The 17012-nt window shown below is 53.0% G+C and overlaps 4 protein-coding genes across 4 annotated transcripts; 2 read left to right on the top strand and 2 right to left on the bottom strand.

Annotated features, from left to right (window-relative positions):
- Positions 1-1195: 1195 nt before the first annotated feature.
- On the top strand, positions 1196-2229 carry PG994_002948 (uncharacterized protein; the record flags this gene model as incomplete). The annotated part of the gene is made up of 2 exons (XM_066854357.1): positions 1196-1432; positions 1759-2229. The coding sequence occupies 2 exons, from the start codon at positions 1196-1198 to the stop codon at positions 2227-2229; spliced, it is 708 nt and encodes a 235-aa protein (XP_066720212.1).
- Positions 2230-4311: 2082 nt separating this feature from the next.
- PG994_002947 (uncharacterized protein) lies at positions 4312-6748 on the top strand (the record flags this gene model as incomplete). Its single annotated transcript, XM_066854356.1, has 4 exons — positions 4312-5069; positions 5172-5573; positions 6128-6428; positions 6479-6748. 4 exons carry the CDS (start codon positions 4312-4314, stop codon positions 6746-6748), a joined length of 1731 nt encoding a protein of 576 aa, XP_066720211.1.
- A 1347-nt stretch (positions 6749-8095) lies between these two features.
- Positions 8096-9280, bottom strand: PG994_002946 (uncharacterized protein; the record flags this gene model as incomplete). The annotated part of the gene is made up of 3 exons (XM_066854355.1): positions 8096-8906; positions 9000-9108; positions 9181-9280. 3 exons carry the CDS (start codon positions 9278-9280, stop codon positions 8096-8098), a joined length of 1020 nt encoding a protein of 339 aa, XP_066720210.1.
- Positions 9281-10228: 948 nt separating this feature from the next.
- Positions 10229-13192, bottom strand: PG994_002945 (ubiquitination network signaling protein; the record flags this gene model as incomplete). The annotated part of the gene is made up of 3 exons (XM_066854354.1): positions 10229-12631; positions 12688-12896; positions 12976-13192. 3 exons carry the CDS (start codon positions 13190-13192, stop codon positions 10229-10231), a joined length of 2829 nt encoding a protein of 942 aa, XP_066720209.1.
- Between the last annotated feature and the right edge of the window lie 3820 nt (positions 13193-17012).

Below are 17012 nucleotides of genomic sequence, written 5' to 3'. Positions count from 1 at the left end.
TTCGCCGTTATATAAGGTGACCGTAGCACCATTAGCTGGCTTATATATACTAATACTAACGCTATTATCGCCTCGCTAATATAAACGCTAATATTTAATTAAACTATTACTGTCTTTACTTATACTAGTAATAGCGTGAATATTATAACAACTAGTTCTATAGACTCACCCCCCTCGTCACTCTTCTCACGCTTGCTTCTGACCCAACTGGTCCCCCATTATAGCAGTGGTTTCAAGGAGGAAGATTGGCCTGGCCTTGGCAATGGCCGTAGGGCGAATATCGCCTACGATAGGTATGAGCAGAACTCCCACCAGGCACATCATCACCCTCCAGTGCAGGATCGAGTCTAAGAACTGCTCGAAAGGGTTTCGACCCATAGCCTTCTTCTCTTCCAGTGAAACAACTCCCTGGTTCATGATGTGGAGCGCGAGGCCAAGAATGAAGAGGCAGGCAACGGACGAATACACCATTGGCTGTCCCGCCCATGAGGCGGCAAACCTCAGAAGGCGAAAGGCAGGCCTGCACAGGCTGGTGGAGCAAATAATGGAGAGAGCTAGTAAGAATACGCCAATGCCAATCACCAGAGCCGGGCTTGTTGCCAAGCACGTGGATAAGGAGCCATCTTCCCACTCCATCATAGCCAAACAGAGCAGAGCGAGACCGGTCTGGGTCAGTGAGGATCGAATTGCAGCAAAGACCTGCATATAACGAGGCCACCGAGGTGCCCCCTGATTGGACATTCTTATGACATGATAATCGACAAACACCTGGATGCCGCCGTGTAGTGTGAGGGAGAGTAAAGCAGCTTGAAGAATGTCGGTGATGCCGTACACTGTCAGTGTGACAAGCGCACAAAAGATTGCCAAGGAGAATCCGACGTAGACTCCCTGGGACACGGCCTTGGAATCAATGCCCTTGTTTCGAGCTGGGTGCGTGCGCATTTTGCCACCAGAGGTTGAAGGTTCAGAGACATAGTGACAGCCCAGTGGAGCGATGAGCTCGGCCAGCGGCAGTCAACATCACCGAAGCGACCAGCTTGCCGTTGAATGTGATGGGGAGGCCCCAGAAAGAAAGCACCAGTATAGTGACAGCAAGTTCCAGCGCATACTGTAGCCATGAACCCTCGGTTCATAGGCGTGACCTGAAGAGGTCTCAGTTGGCTGGGCCTCTGTAGCTGTTCTTTCAGTGACAACCATGCCGTTCTCATCCTCACTAGCCGAGGAATCGATCAGGGTACTACTGTGCGAGCTGTGGCCAGAAGAGCTTCCCCCGCCTTCTTCAGTGCGGTCGTCCACCCTAGCATCCAGGGCTTTGAGTAATCCATTGGAGCCAACTTGTCGAGCCCTGAGGGGCCAGATCTCCGATGTGATCTGGGTTCTGCCAAGCAAGATTGTTGCCACAGCAAGGAGAGTCAAAAGCCTCCGGAGATCGGTATCCAGCTGCTGTGGTTCTTGCTCTAGTCCTAAGAGATATAGGACCATTGATAGCACGTATGTCGCCACTCGTGCCAGCCCTACAAAGCAGCTGCTCTGAGAGATAGTGAAGCAGTCGAACAGAATGACATGCTTGGGTAGACAGCTAGAGACCCTGGCCAGGCCCATATGCCCAGCTAACCTGTACGTCAAATAGAGTATGTATATCAGGTAATATGCCATGTCGACCAGGTTGAGCCAGACCGGCGCGTTCCTGTACGGGATTTGGAGTACCACATACAGCGAGTAAATAATGCTCGGGGCGCGTAATGTAATCAGCCCCAGCAAGTTGGCCCAGTCTGCGATCCTCAGCAGGCGGCGACCATTGTCTCCCATCTTCTGCAAGGGTGTGCTGGTGTCGTCGGGGCCCTTCAGAATCCTGTCCTTGCCGCTGACTTGGCCGAAGGTCTCGGTCAGCAGCGCCGCGTACATGACGTAGAGCTGCTGTGGCGGGTGGCCGTTGCCCAGGATCAAGAGCATGGACACCACCGACCAGACGTGGTGTGCGACGAGGCCGGCATGGAATTGGGTACGCGGGAGCTCGCCCATCCAGATGGCAAGCCGGGATGTCACGCAGACTTTCTCGACAGTGGTTGCCTGCCACGGCGTTTGCTCCATGGTAGCAGCCGCTGTACCGTTGCCCTGGATCGCCGCCAACGTGCAGGCGGGGACGAACACGACAGCCAGGCATTTGCCAATGACCAAGGCAGCATAGTAGACAAGTTTCCGGTGATTCGGCTCCAGGAGTTTGTATAGTTCTGGGGCTCGCCGCCGGATGCAGTCCTCTGCCCAGAATGTGGCTAAGCTGTAGCCTACGACGCTTAAAACCAGAGGTGTGGTGGGAAGGAGCTCACTGAGCAACTCTCTTGACGCCATTGCTGTGATGGTGCCGGTAGCCTTGGAGACGGAGATGGGATTTTGATCACCCGATTGCAACGACAGAGTGGTGTGCGTAGGTAGGTGGGCGAAGGGAAGTTGACCGTGTTCGGGACAGAGAGGGTGAGGAACGTCTGGCGCTCTCCGTCATGCCGGGGACTACCACCAAGGTATTATTGATTTGTTCCTTTTCAACTTCGATCCGATACGAAGCCCTACCGACAGAAACGAATCATGCACGACGAGCAGGCTACGCCCGAGTAAACAAACTAAAAAAGAGCCGTCATACTCATTGCATTCGAACACCTCGTGCCCTCATGGTATCATGAGTTTATCGGAGGGGTGATTCCTTGTTGTAATCCTGCACCGGATGGACATGAGAGGAAAGGAAAATCTGACCGTCGATCCATATGGGCTAACTGAGGCGGTTGAAATTCGCGTTGCGGTAGCGTGGATGGCAGGGTGGGAAGTTTCCTTGTGGCTAAGGCCCGGTGTAGAAGGTCTTCCTGTTCATCGGCGAGCAAGTTTGGCCAGCCGGAGTGTCTCGCCCTATCAAGTTGGAGCCAGCGGTTGAGCGCTGTGCCCCCTGCCTCCATTGTACAACTAACTAGCCCTTCTAGCTCACCCACGCCGCCGCATCGCCGAGCACGATGGATAAAACTGTGTTAGTTAGTACACCATCAATGAGATGGCTACATCGAAAGGCTTGCAGGAAGTGTGCATTACCCCCCGTTTCTACACTCGAAATTTGGCGGGCGGCAGTTACCTGACAAACGTAGAAGTGGCTCATGACCTATCCTCGGATCGTGTCCGCCGGAGACCCCGGGGTCCTCTTGATGATATAGAGATGATCGAGACAGGGCGCAATCTCACCATCACATATAGGCCGCTGAAGCTCATGCGTATACTGTGGCTGGCCACCTAGAAGTGGACGGCGACTCGCCGTAAACTTGGCCGGGGTCGAAGTATGTGCACCCAGATCTCCTTATAAAACTAACTCATTAGAGTTGGTCTACCCATAACATGACTGACTGGCTTCTGCTGCCTCAATGGCTATTCCAAGTCGCCAATGGTCTCGGCAGTATCATATGGCCGAAGTCACGCGGTAATTATAGTTGCCTGATGGATGAGAGGCGACAGGCGGTGACAAGTGCCGCATTCTCTCACTCTTGGGTGGGATTTGCAGGACGACGATCTGAATGATGCATAGCCCAATCTTCCGGAATGGCTGCGGTCAGAATCGGGCATCTACTGGTTGTCTGGCAAAGCTGGGAGTGGTAAGTCGACCCTGATGAAATACCTACTGTCCGAATCAAAGGCTCGCGAACATATTCATTTAGATGGGTCGGAAACCAATGGTTATCTCGTGTTCTCACGGGTTGCGCTGCGCTGGCATTTAAACATGTCAGTACTTGAAGGGCTTTCCAACTTTGACCGCATTTAGGGGTTGAAAAGTCGCGTCAGGGAGCTGCATAGGGAATCCGGAAGATGTTCCGGAGTATGATCTGGAAAACCGAGGCTCGATACCGTGAGGAAGGAGCACGGCTCTTGTGGCTCTGGTCATGGGGCCATAGTAGTTCATGGAGGATTCCATGTATGGGAGCTGCGCTACAAGAGACTCTGGAGATCGGCCTATACGATTCGACCAGGAGCCACCTCACATTTTCAGCCCAAGAAAAAGGAGACAGACGGTCCTGACGATATAAGACTGTTATATACTGGTCAGGAAGGCCGTGCGCCGGCCTCTGCCGCCCACGACGTACGTTTCATCACCGGCCTGAATGGGCGGCCCATGAGGCTGTACAGCGCCTACCCAGCCTGCGCAGCCTACCCAGGCTTTTATTTGATGATATAAGTACCGAGCATATCATCAGTCAGGGGTGCTCTGCCCAAAGCCATGAGACTTTGACCCCCGTTCATTTCGTTGTTTGTTCCCTTGACACGCCACCACATTTTGCGACAATGACGAGCAGTACCGAGGCGCTCCTCCAAGGAAACGGCACGGCCATCACCATAGAGAAATACTGGTGCGTCTATCCCATTAGCGGTCAATACACCAGAATGCAGCGCATCCTGTTTTACGTCGCTATCCTCCTCGCTTTCTTCACACGCTTCCATCATTGGCTCTCCTCCGGCGCTCTGATGTTCGTCGTGCTGTACACCCTCACCACTGCCACCCACGCTATCCCCCCGAGTCTCCAGCCCCACGTCGGCTGTGACTCGGATAGTTTCGCCGTGACCAGCGTCCTGGGTACCGCCTACAACTGCTCCTGTATGGCCGTCATCTTCTCGCCCAAGATCTTTCATGTCAGGCTCCAACCCCTTTACCGCGTCTGGCTCTTGTTTCTTGTCATCGTCTCGAACCTTTCTTCATACTCTCTGCTTCGATTTGTGGATTCCTCGGCCCAGTATAGGTTGAATGTTCTGGTCACGGCCGAAACAGCCCCCCTTGATCCGTGTTCCATCTTCGAACCCGATGTATTGTTTCGAGGAGGTCCAAACGATGGACTAAATAGTATCTTGGTCGATCGCTTCACCACCCAAAATTACACATACTTCCCTAACAATTCGACGTACGAAGCTGTTTTGCCAAGCAATTACCACTTGGACGATGCGAGGGACAACATGCTCATTGAATACTTGCTTTTTACACCGCTGCTGGCTCTTGAGCAGTACAACGAGAAAAGGCGTCCGCGCGAATCTCGCCGCACCGCTTTTCGGTACATGTCAAGCCACCGGGTTCCCAAACAAGGAACAGGTCTCTTCTAGCGGTTGGGACTTTATCTCATGCTGGTATTGGAAGCGCTCTATAACTCTTCCAGGTACCTGATTCCAATTTCCTTAGTTTTCGAAGCGATCTTGGCGTACTTCATGGGAGATCGCCTGTACAAGAGGCCGTGGCACCACAGACATTCCGATATCCGACATCTCCATTCCTCAGTGGATATTGAGCGTGCCAAATACATGGCATTCCTGTGGTATTTAACCTGCCTGCTGGCATATCTCGCATGGCCAGTTGTCATGCTCTGGACTATCATTCACAACGAGAAGCTGCTCTTCAGCAAGCTTCCAGAGTCGGAAGGGCCAGCTGCAATTGGACAGTGGGGGCATTTGCGAACATGGTGGCGCAACCCGGGCGAGAGGGCAATCGCTGATAACGGAACAGCTGTAACTCGGGGCCAGGAGACCATATCACTTAGGACGCGAGCTCAGATATTGTACATGTTCGCCAGCGCGCTTGATCGGACGTTGTTAATTAATGGGCAGATAGCGACTATGGGAGTCACGGGTACTAATGTAGTTCCGTGGTCCGGTTGTTATATAGAGACCATTGAAGATATACGCCAATAATTAGTAGTAGCGCTGGACAATTTCTTATACCAACCTTTCCTGTGACTAAGCCCGCAGAAACTCGAACAGCCCCTGAGTACATATACTTGATCCCTTAACAGGAGGAGCCGATACCCGCAGCGATGAACCAAAGATGCGCTACTGCAAGCACGATAGTGACCAGAACCCTGGGAAGTTTTACTTCGGTTCCTGTTGCAACCACTCGCACGGTTTTATCTACCAGCTGCAGAGTATCAAGATAGGCACTTCCACCTGCTAGATAGATAATGTCGGAAGACTACAGGAAGATAACTGTAATATTGTTATATAATATCGGAGAGAGGGGCTATCATATTTACTATCAGTAACGAATATCATGTGCCAGGGAAGTTGCAGCCTAACTGCGAGCAGGTCAGAAACGTGTGACACCATGCATGAAATGACATAGCCCAGTCTGCCTCGCAGCACAGCCTGCCTACAACTACTCACCCGCCCGTCAATCGTTGCCCAACGAGACATCCTACCTTCCAAAGCTTTCCCAACCCTTCCCAATCTTCCTGACACCTTCGAATAAGAGAAAGCGCGTAATCATGGAGGTTGCTTTGACATTCGGTAGTGTGGGCGACATCATTGCTATCTGTCAGATAGCGGCGCAGTTGCGTCGGGCACTGGACGTGTCGTCGGGCAGTGCCAAAGAGTACCAGGATCTGCGCAGCGACTTGGACAAGTTCACCTGCGTTCTGATGCAGGTGAGAGAAGGCATCAATCTATGAAACAGGTTATTGCAGAGCACCAACAGCTTGAAAGCTGTCCTTCGCTGGGTAATCTCGCCGCCCAGAGAAAATCAATCGTCAATGAATGCGCCACGCCCATCAACGATGCCCTTGACCGGTGGCACCCGAAGTATCACCAAAGCCTGCAGCCTGGAGGCTCTGGAAATGCCGTCAAGGATGCATTTCGTAAGGTCGAGTGGTCGGTCAGAGAGAAGCAGGCTCTACAAGAGCTCCAAGACAAGCTTCGCAAGAATACGGAGCGGCTGGCACTTCTCACAGGGATCACATCAAGGTGAGCCGCGCACTTTGATCTCCAACCTAGCTTATTCGCTGTCTTGGCTCACAACCGCGGGTGTAAGCACGCAGCCCGTGCCGAAAACGCTTCGGTACTGGCAAAGATCGATGAAGCGAAAATCATCGTAACGAAGAACCAAATGGACCAGGAGCTTCTTTAAGGGGATCTCCAGCTCCAGATGGTAGAGAGCCATACCAGACACTCCGACCTAAGTCGACGACTCGAGGGGCAGGCAACAGGACTGATGTCAATCATGGCGATTCTTATCGCGTTAATCCATGAATTTGGGCATGTAAAAGCCTTGGTTGCTGTAGTCGTATTGCGCTTACAAATGATGACGGCAATGCCACTGGTCCGGGGTTTGGATCCAACGAGAGGGCTCCCGGTTTTCTTCGAAGACGCACTGGGTGATGTCCTCGAAATACCACTTCAGTGGCTGCGCGATTGGGATGTATGTAAAGTCCGTACCCTCTACGCCTGTGACCTTATTAACGAGGACACTTCAAAGAGTCTCGATACTTTGCTGGAGATGGGGTTCAAGAAACGAAACGGATACGAGCTGGTCAAATCCCGGCAATTTGTGATTGAGGACGACTGCTCAGGCAAAGACATCGATCGAGGCTTACCACTGCATGCTTGTCTTCGTCGCGGCATGAAGCTAAATATGAGTCTCCTGTTTTTAACAGTCGGTGGGCCTGATGGTTGCTGTCCTCGATACGATACGGCGGTAAATTGCGAGGGAGACAAAGGCGTACAATGGTAAGACCAAGTTTTCGCTAGGATCCGGCAGAGCAACAGTCGCTGACGATGGGTCGTGGTCAGTCCGAAAGAACATCGTGGCATGTGGTTTCGGACCCTCACGAAGGAAACACACAGTCTGTACTAGAAACTCCACAGAGCTTTGCCATATTGCAGCATTCCATCCAAACCGTCGGACTTCGAGCGACTCAGTATTGTTGATCATTCTTCAACGTGGGAGATTTTAAGCGCTCATAGCGATGATTGTCGCAATAAATTAGCGAATCTTAAGCGCGACGCTGAGAGGCTTGGATAATGGAAAGTCCTCCCTATCTTTCTAGTGGCGAAAATTGGACGCCTGCAAGTTATTTCGAGGTGATCACCACAGGAAGGTTCTGGTACCCACGTATAAATTAGGGGCGTGTCGAAGCCGACCATGATGTGAGAGCAGGACGCGAGGAACAGAGATAACAATAAGAAGATATCGATGTCGTCCACGGTATTGAATCGTACACCACATACTGGAAGGATTGGTTCCTTCATATCCTCAGCACCCCAGGGCTATGTGCTGAGCAGCCGTTCATCCATAGGCTGAAATCTGCCCAACGTACTAAAACAGCATACCACCCAGAGCCATGCCACCAAACAGCGGCAACGCCATCGGCATCATACCCATGCCCCCGCCATACCCCATCCCCATAGGCCGATTATACGGACCAAACGGCCGTCCATACGGAGACCTTCCCATCCCGCCCATGCCACCCGGATAGGCGTCACCGCCACCCATCATACCCCCGCCCCGGTACGACGAGTACGACACAGGCCGCACGTGCCGCGCCCCCTTGGGCACGCCGGGCGCGTCGGCCGCGTAAAACACCTCCTCGAGCGACGGGCTGAGCTGCCGCACGCTCGTGACGCCCGGGAATCGCGCGTCGGGCGGCTCGAGGTAGACGTCGACGGCATCGTCGTCCTGGCCTAGCCGCTGCGGCCGGCCCGTCTGGATCGCGGCCGCGAGCCCGCGCCGGAACAGCTCGTGCTGCCGGTACAGGTCCTGCTCGCGCTGCTGGCGGCGCGCGCGCTCGGCGTTGCGCTCCTCGTGCGTCGTGCCTGTGAGCTTGTCCTTCATCTTGCGGCCGAAGGACCGCGGCTTGCTGGCGGTGGGACTGCTGCTGCTGCTGCTGCCCTCCGCCTGCTGCTGATGAGGGGGGTGCGATGACGACGATGACGAACCTTCGTGAGGGGCAGTGGCAGTGCCAGCAGCGGCGGCCTTGGAGGAGGGGTGGTGTGTGTACTCATCCTCTTCGTCGGTGGTCTCTGCGGCGACATCTTCAATGCTGGGATGGCGTGTCAACCCGCCCAAAAGTTCTCTGTCCTGGAGAGGGAGCGAGTTTAGGTACTGCTCATCATCATATGGGTGATGCCTGGAGGATCACTTGTTAGCCTCTCTCTCTCTCTCTCTCTCTCTGCCATCCGGGAACAACGTTATCGCAACTTGCGACAACCACCAGACATACCAAATCGACCGGGGCGGCTCAGCTCGTATGTCTACGAAGAACTGATGGTGATTCTCCGGATCAAATGTCCGTACCCAGCCATCCGGGAGGGGTCTTGATTCATCTTCAACTGTGGATCGGAGCGCATTAGCACCAAGCGCTTTGGGCTGGAAAGATCAAGGCTAGAGACAGGGAGACCTACTGCTACGGCGTCTCTGTGCGGAAATCCCATTCCGCTCACGCTGCGATAGGCGAGCAGATCCGATGGCTTGCTCGTATGAAGGAGGATCTTGAGATGCCATGTTGCATACTTTAGTTGATAATCCAATATATGATGAGGAAGGCCTTGAAACTTGGGCGATGAAAGGACAATCAATTGTGGTGAGGTTTAAAGTCATGTTGTACCACGACGTCACTATGAGGTCAATATTGGCTTTGTACTCTAGTAATCGCCATGTACTACTGGAACTATCTAGCGTAAGAAGGAACCTGGAATTCCACAATTGGCAAGCTCTGCCAGCTGTTGTTGTTGCAATCCGGGTGCAACCAGAGACTCCCAGTGACGAACCCCTCCAAACAACGCCAACGACTTCGTTGGATGACGGACGCGTATGTTCGAACACAGAATAGTAGGATCCTGGCTTATGCGAACGTGGGTTTCTAGTAGGGGCCATCCGTGATAATGCTAGTGATAATCAAATGATGGCTTGCAATGCTCAATGGGCTGCAAACTGCAAACTACAAATTGCAAGGGCAAGTGTAACTGTATATTTCATGGCAGAGAATAGGTACAAACAGCCGAGAATGTTGATGGGCTTCAGCTGCCTGCAGCCAATGCTCAGAAAGCTGTGAGATTGATATGCGAGTCGGCTGTGATCCTGATTAGTTTAACGTAGCGCTTTACACATAGACATACATCATAAATCAACAGGAAACAAACGCCTGGTGTGCTATGATCGAGATTATGGGACTGCCCTGCTTGAATATGCCAGTTAACTCGGGAGGACATAAGACGCCAATCAATAGGGGCTACGAGTAAGAAGGCTGTCCAGTCACTCATTCACATTCCGGCTTCAAGAGTTTGCATATCGAAGGAAGAAATGAACTTTTCTCATTGCTACAACCAATTCGCTGAGCCTGATACTGTTGAGACCGAGGAGGATCGACCGAACCAAGCATGACGCTTCGAGAGTAACCAGCCCAAGAAACCAAACACTGATGTCGCTGCAAGACAAGCTTTCCGGACCACGTCAGGCAGGAGCAGGGCCAGGGCTGGACGGATCGCCGATGCTAGCGCTACCGCTGCTAGGGGCACTACCACTTGCACTCGCACTTCCGCTCCCTATGCTAGCAATCTCGCCTTCGCCCTTAAGCGGGGCCGGGAAGCCGAAACCTGGAGGTGGCCGCAAAGAGTCCTGGGTGGACCCTGGGAGGCTGCCCTCGACAACGTCGTCGTTAGAGCTCGACTGCGTGAAGCCAGACACGTCACTAAGCATCGAAGAAGAACGACCCCTTGACTGAGCCATGTGTCGAGGACGAGACGATGGCGAAGATTGGGGAACGAAACCTGACGCGAGTGGGGATGGCCCCCAGAGTGACGCGTTATATGCTGACTGATTCCAGGCCGTGTTGGGATCATAGGGCGCAGAGTTTACAGCAGCGCCATGAGGCAGTTGACCAGCGGCCATGGGATCCGAGTATTCGAGCGCACCACTGTAAAGAGCTGCTTGCTGCTGGTGTTGTAAGCTGTGGAGTTCCGCCTTGAGACCGGCAATAACTTGATCCTGCTCGGCGGCGCGGGAGTTGGCGACGTTGAATCTTTCAAGGTGCTCGCGTTCCGACTTGACAAGGTTGTTCTCCAAGTTGGCGCGATCTTGCCGCCGTCGCTCAGCTTCATCCAGACCGCGAGCGTTAGCGTCGGCCAGACGGGAAAGCTCTCCCTCCACCTTGGCAATACGACTGCTGATCTTGTTCCGCTTCCCCTCGAGGCTCGACTTCTCATCAACCATGGCTTTCACCTGGCTGTCCAACAGCGATTTGAAAGCCTTGAATTCAGTCAACGCTTTGTCGAAGCTCGTACGCTCGCCGTTGTAAGTGGACTGCTTCGCTTTCCAACAAGACATCAACGCCTCGGGAACAGCCTCGTACTCCTTAAGCTCGGTCTCCAAGAGGGAAATAGCGTGTTGGGCTTGCTTCGTCTGGGTTTGATTCTGCTGGATCTTCTGGCGCATCTTGTCATCGCCAGTCCCGGCGGACTGGACAGCGGACGACAATTTCTCCAATTCTTTCTTCAGAGCGTTCATCTTACGGTTCCACTCCTTGCGAATGCTTCTCTGGCGGTTCTTCTCCTCGGCATACCTAAGTTCCGCGCCCGCTATGGAAGTCCTCAAAGTGGTGATGGGCGAATCAGGGCGTAGTGACCGCTGGTTGCTCGCTTTCAGGTTCGGCTGGTCAACATCCGCAGTCTTAGCCTGGGTCGTGCGGAGGCTAGTAGAGAGGAGGATCTCATGGGTCGTCGTGCTGACGAACTCGCATTCGTAGTTGGACATCGGGGTTAAACCGTAGATGTCACCACTCCAAGTAACTCCACGGCGGCGGTTTTCGCTGGTTTCGGACTGCTTATCGGGCTCGATGCGAGTGGGTTGCCATATGGCATTGTTCACCCGCACGTAGAACGGCTTGGTCAAATCGATCTCGTGAGACGATGTTCCTCTGGCGCCTCCCACGGCACAAGAATGGGCCGGGAAATGGCTGGTATTGAAGGAAACCTCGTCACAACCGACAAAACTGATCCAAATCTGGTCAGCCTCGCTGTTGAACGGCGCATTCCCCAGATTGTGAATCCCCGTAGCATTGGCATGGGCAGAATCGGCAGCGCTATGAGTTAGTTCGTATTCCTTTACGACAACGATCTTGGTGCTTGCAATTGCAGCCCACAGTGGCTGGCGGTTCCTGATTTGCGCACTCTGCTTTCTCTTCTTTTTTGTGTTGATGGTGGCTTGCGGTTGGAGTGCAGCAGCATCGCTATCAGGCGTTGAGAACCCACCGTCGTTGGAGAAATCTCCGGCGTACGGCTTACCAGCCTCAGGGTCAATGCTCTGTGCAAGATTGTCGCGTCGTTCCCTCCTTAAGTACCAATCGCGTATGTACTTGACCAGACCCTGTGTCAATATATGTATAGCCAACACGCTGCGAACCCAATTCACCCAGCCGGACTGGACTTTATCGTACCCACGTATCGAATCGAGCGATTCCAGAGGGTCGTCTATATCCGGTGTCATGAAACGGCTGGACCCAAGTAAGTAGCCGATGGGCGAGTACTTCATCTTGGTGTGGCGAAGGATGTGAGACAGCAGAATCATGCTCAGGCAAACCAAAGAGTTCTTCATCGACCCCCCGTCCCTTTCTCTGGATCCTCCACCTAGCCCGAGTGCAATAACCATCTGCGCGAGATCGAGGATGACATGCTGAATCGGGCCCCAAAGGAAGAGCCATATGAGAAGAACGATGCCATCGACGCAGACAACGGTGGCAATACTAGGGGCGCCGAGGTTCCATTCGAACACCTCGCTCAGGCTAAGGCCGCTGCTGGTGGTTACGAACGTCAAAAGCGTGAACAGTACGTAGATTCCGGAGAGCGCAATTGGGGGGATCTGCATCAAGATGATGAGATGGCGATGGTGTCCTGGGCAGGACACGAGCGGAGGACGGTGAGGATGAACTCCAGAGGGCCGGTGTCCCGATGGACGTTGGTGTTCTTGGTAGCATTGACATCAATGCGACGGTGGTTCTCGACGGCGCCGTTTCCCTGTGCTATGTTGTACGACTCGGATGCAGAGGACTCGGAAAAGGCGCTCACGGAGCCACGCCTAGCGGAGTCGTTTGCCATGTCGTCGGCGTCGGGGTCGGGCGGGGTCGCTACTGAGGCGGCGAGGGGAAGCGGGTGTTGTGGCAGTGTTGGCAATCGTCGGCGGCGAAGCTGGGCATCCTCCTCTACCCACATCTGACACATTCTCGCTGGACGAGGCAGCTGAATGTTTCGAGTTGGCCGCGGTAGCATTCAGATAGCCCTGGCTCTTCAGATTCTTGGGGAGCCGCTTGCCGGGGCCGACTAGACCATTGTCGTGACGATTGCTATTGTTGGAGTTCTGGCTGGAGGAGGCGGCGGATCCTTGCTGCTGCTGTCGCTTGGCTGAGGATGATGCACGAGGCATATAAAAGGATTACCTTTCCCACCCGGCGAAGCTGACTTGACCCAGAAGCAGAGTTCCGAGACAGCCAGCAAGCGACCAAAGTCTGGGACGCGGCGGGAGCGAACGAAAGGTGCCTGGTACGAGGGGTAAGTGTCCAACCCAGGGCAGTGGTGGGCGGCTCGAATTCAAACTTTGGCAGCCTGCGGACCGGTGCAAGAAGGCTTTAGTCGGAGAGGTTAGGCGTCGTCATGGGATGAGAGAAAAGAGCGGATAAAAAAGCGTTGGAACCGAGGGCGCGGGCTGTCTGGAATTATGCTTTGAGGATGGCCGCTGCGCGATGACTAAGAATGGCAAGCAAAGGCGGAAATTGGGAGATAAAAGAATAGTAGTCGTAGCAGTAGTAGTAGTAGCAATTCCGGGATGAGAGATGCAGTGGTGTTAATACTGCTGTGGTGGTGGGAGGAGTGGAGAGAGAGACGGGTGTTGGCTTGGCTCTCTGAACATCGAAAATGATGTTGATTGAAAAGAGAGGATTGAGGGGGCCAAGATAATAATAGAAGTCAATAACGATGGATGGTGATCACTGCTGCTGTTGGCCAAAAAAAATAAATGCACACAGTACATACAGACCACACATCCAGCGAAGTGCGTATTGTGGATGTGTGTGGGATTGCAAGCGTGTTAGGTACCCTGCAGCACTGGAGGGTAATTTAGGTAGTTGGTAGGTAGCAGACAGACACAGCTCGAATATCTCTTCTTGCTGTTCACATATAGAAGTAAAGCTGTTATGCATGCGACAAAACTGATTGACTGATCGAATGCGCTGCTGCTAATAGGAGCATGAGGAGGCAGAAAAAAGAGCAAGGCAAGGCCAGGAAAAAGCAAGGCAAAAATGTAAAGCAAGGCAAGGCCGGTAAAGCAAACGAATTAGACAGGGTGAAATTACTGGGAGTGGGGTTCCGCTAGGGGTCAAAGGGGAATGGTCCCAAAGCTTTTTGGGCTTGGAGGCGGGGTGCAGCGAGGTGAGGTACCGGGTCTCTATGTACAGCCAAACAGCCTGCCCACCAGCTGACCAGCCCAGTGAATCCTTCAGCACACCACTCACCTAAAACCGCACCAAGAAATGCATTGTCCAATTCTGGTCCCAGCGGGGGCCTGATCTGACGTCCCGCCGCCTCGGCGCTGCGCAAGCAAACAGTATGTACTTCAGCACTACAGTATCCGGCACTCGCTGCAGACTGTAGCTACCCTGGCAGTCGGGAGAAGGAGCAGACGGCTCTCGGTTTACCATCCAGGTATACTGCCTCCATACGAGCTTTGTCGGCGGTGAAATGTGTTACTATGTCCTGCAGTGTAGCATCAAGTATATACAGACCTGTATATAGGCAAGCATGCATATCACACATGTCTATACTACATGGGGTGTGGTGTGGTGTCCAATCGGTACATACAGAGATAAGGTGGTGGCTCGGGTAACCCTGCTTGGCTATACTATCGCCGATTTCATCTTTAACCAAATACCGGGCGACTATAAAAATTACTATGGCCGAAATCTTCTTGGCTTGATGGGTCCCGATAGGTGACATTTTCAGTCCCTCTCCTATTAATCATAATACTGCCGAAAAGATCACCAAGCACCTAGTAGCTCAGATCGGTTTTTCGTAGTGGCTTCTTTCGCTGGAATCATGGAAAGACGCTCGAGACGGGATTACCTGACTCGGACCGTCGCTGGATAGCAAGGTCGAGCCAAGTTCGTCCTCTGTCTCCGTTTCTCTCCACCTGTTCTGGAAGGCCGCCCAGTAGCCACCGTAGCACTGGCAAAGAGATTTCCGCGTGAGCAATACAGGATCCGGTACGTACTTCGGGCATTGCCTATCAGGCACGGAATGCGAGACTGTGAATTATGTAGCTACTACTATAGTAGCATAGCATCTGCCATCATGTCGTCAAATTCTATCGCTCGGCGGGGGCCTGTCTTCAGGATCCTTGGACAACCCCACCGGTGAGGAGGCCGTCACGTAACGAGTTACAAAAAGTCGCCAGAGGATGCCACCTGATTCGCCGCTAGACGGAAGACTTTTCTCCTTCTCTCCATCTCTGGTCTCTAAAATCACATCACATGCATAACGTTACCTTACCTACCAATCCCGAACTTCCCCCATCTCCCCGTGGCTTCCAAGAGGCAAGGGATGGACGATGTCGACCTGGAAGACTACTACAAGAGAGGGAGAATGGTCCGAGGCGGCTGGCCGGCCGAAGGAGCTTAATCCGCTGATCCGTTCGATTCATCGGACTGGCCGGTCGTCGTTAGGGTCAAGGGTCTTTCTTCAACGATTCAAGGCGCGGCGCGCGCGTTGCAAGCTTGTTTATATAACCCATAGCCTCTAATGACTTGCCAGGGAAGTGCACCTCTTGACCTGCATTTAAAGGTTGGCGGATATTCATGCCGTTGGACAGAGATTCCCCAGACAAACCAGACCATGTGGCTCGTGTTAACGATCCACCGTCAATCTGTCAGCCTCATTGCCTTCTGATTAGTCGAAGGCCCCTCGCTTGATTCCCATCCCAATGCAGATTGCAATAGATATGGTCCGGTTGATACTTACATCTCCTACGTAGTCGACGCAGCCGCAGCTGGCCAGCAACTGAAGTGTTGATACGCACGTCACCTATCTGTGCTACTGCCGTTGCTTGTGCCATGGCGCAATAATGCACCTCTACCTATTTCTTCGACTGCAACCTATCAACGGGATATCTGTTTGGAGTAAGTAGTATTGCATTGTCTGCTGCCCAGGAGCAGCAGACTGCAAACTGGTGGTAAGTAAGGTTAGGTAGAGCAATGTTAGGGCTGTGTGGGGTCGCCCATCCTATCCGGCGGAGTCAGCATGGCATTAGGGCCATTTACCATCCAATCTGTTTAATTTGCATTGCCGATCGCTGCTTGACTGGCGCCATCGACTGCAAGCTGATGGACTGATCACTGATCACACGCGCGCGACGCCAACTCCTAGCGGAATATGATGAACCAACTAGCCAACCGGATGAGTGTCTCGTCGTAACGCCTTCTTCATCTATTTACGTAGTACCAACGTCGAAGTGAGTCGGTGAGGTAGGAAGAGGACGGCCTCGTCCCAACAACGAGCGAGCACCTGCTCGTTAGATCTGAGGCCTGGGTTGCTGCTGTACGCAGGCACCAAGATTCCCGAGTCAACAAGTCACATCTGCTGCCTGCATGCTGCCTGCAGCTTACGTGGTTCCTGTATATAAATAGTGCCCTGCGGTAACTGTGTAGTGTCTCACTTGCACCGATTGATGGCTTGTCTATATAAGCTTTCCCACGGGAGACTTGCGAGGTACGCATTCTGGTACGCAGCCGCTAGAGACAACCACCTCGAAAGCTTCATCCCCCCACACTCATTCCCGCCAACCCAAACCACTAGGCGCGATATGGCTAAGCCCATCGATTTTCTCATTGCCGGCATTCGGGCAACCTTTTTTTCTTTATCTGGTGGAGGTCGTCGAGATTCCATTGCCAAGTTGTCGAGCAGGGATGAGTTTAGACTGGTCTTTTTGCCGTGCTCCCCGATACCATCCCTCAACCAGAGGTCAAGAATAGAATATAGATCTGTCTAACGAGATGTTTAGGACTAAAAGAACATCCCGTTCAGAGAGGTCAGGTATTATTTTCCAAGTCTGGGTGTCCTACATTACGATATGTCTGCTGAGGCTGGTTTATACGAGTTGGTCGTTGCTCAAGAGGGACTCGACAGTAAAAGGCAATATTCCGCATTTCCGCCACTTATGGGGAAATCTGATTGCATCTATTGTACAGACTATGCTG

Source organism: Apiospora phragmitis, assembly GCF_038363925.1.
Source record: "Apiospora phragmitis strain CBS 135458 chromosome Unknown utg000003l:1.0-2676785.0:1.0-2680665.0, whole genome shotgun sequence".
Classification (NCBI taxonomy): Eukaryota; Fungi; Ascomycota; class Sordariomycetes; order Amphisphaeriales; family Apiosporaceae; genus Apiospora; species Apiospora phragmitis.
Note: the sequence above shows the minus strand (reverse complement) of the source record. Positions and strands in the feature narration are given on the sequence as shown.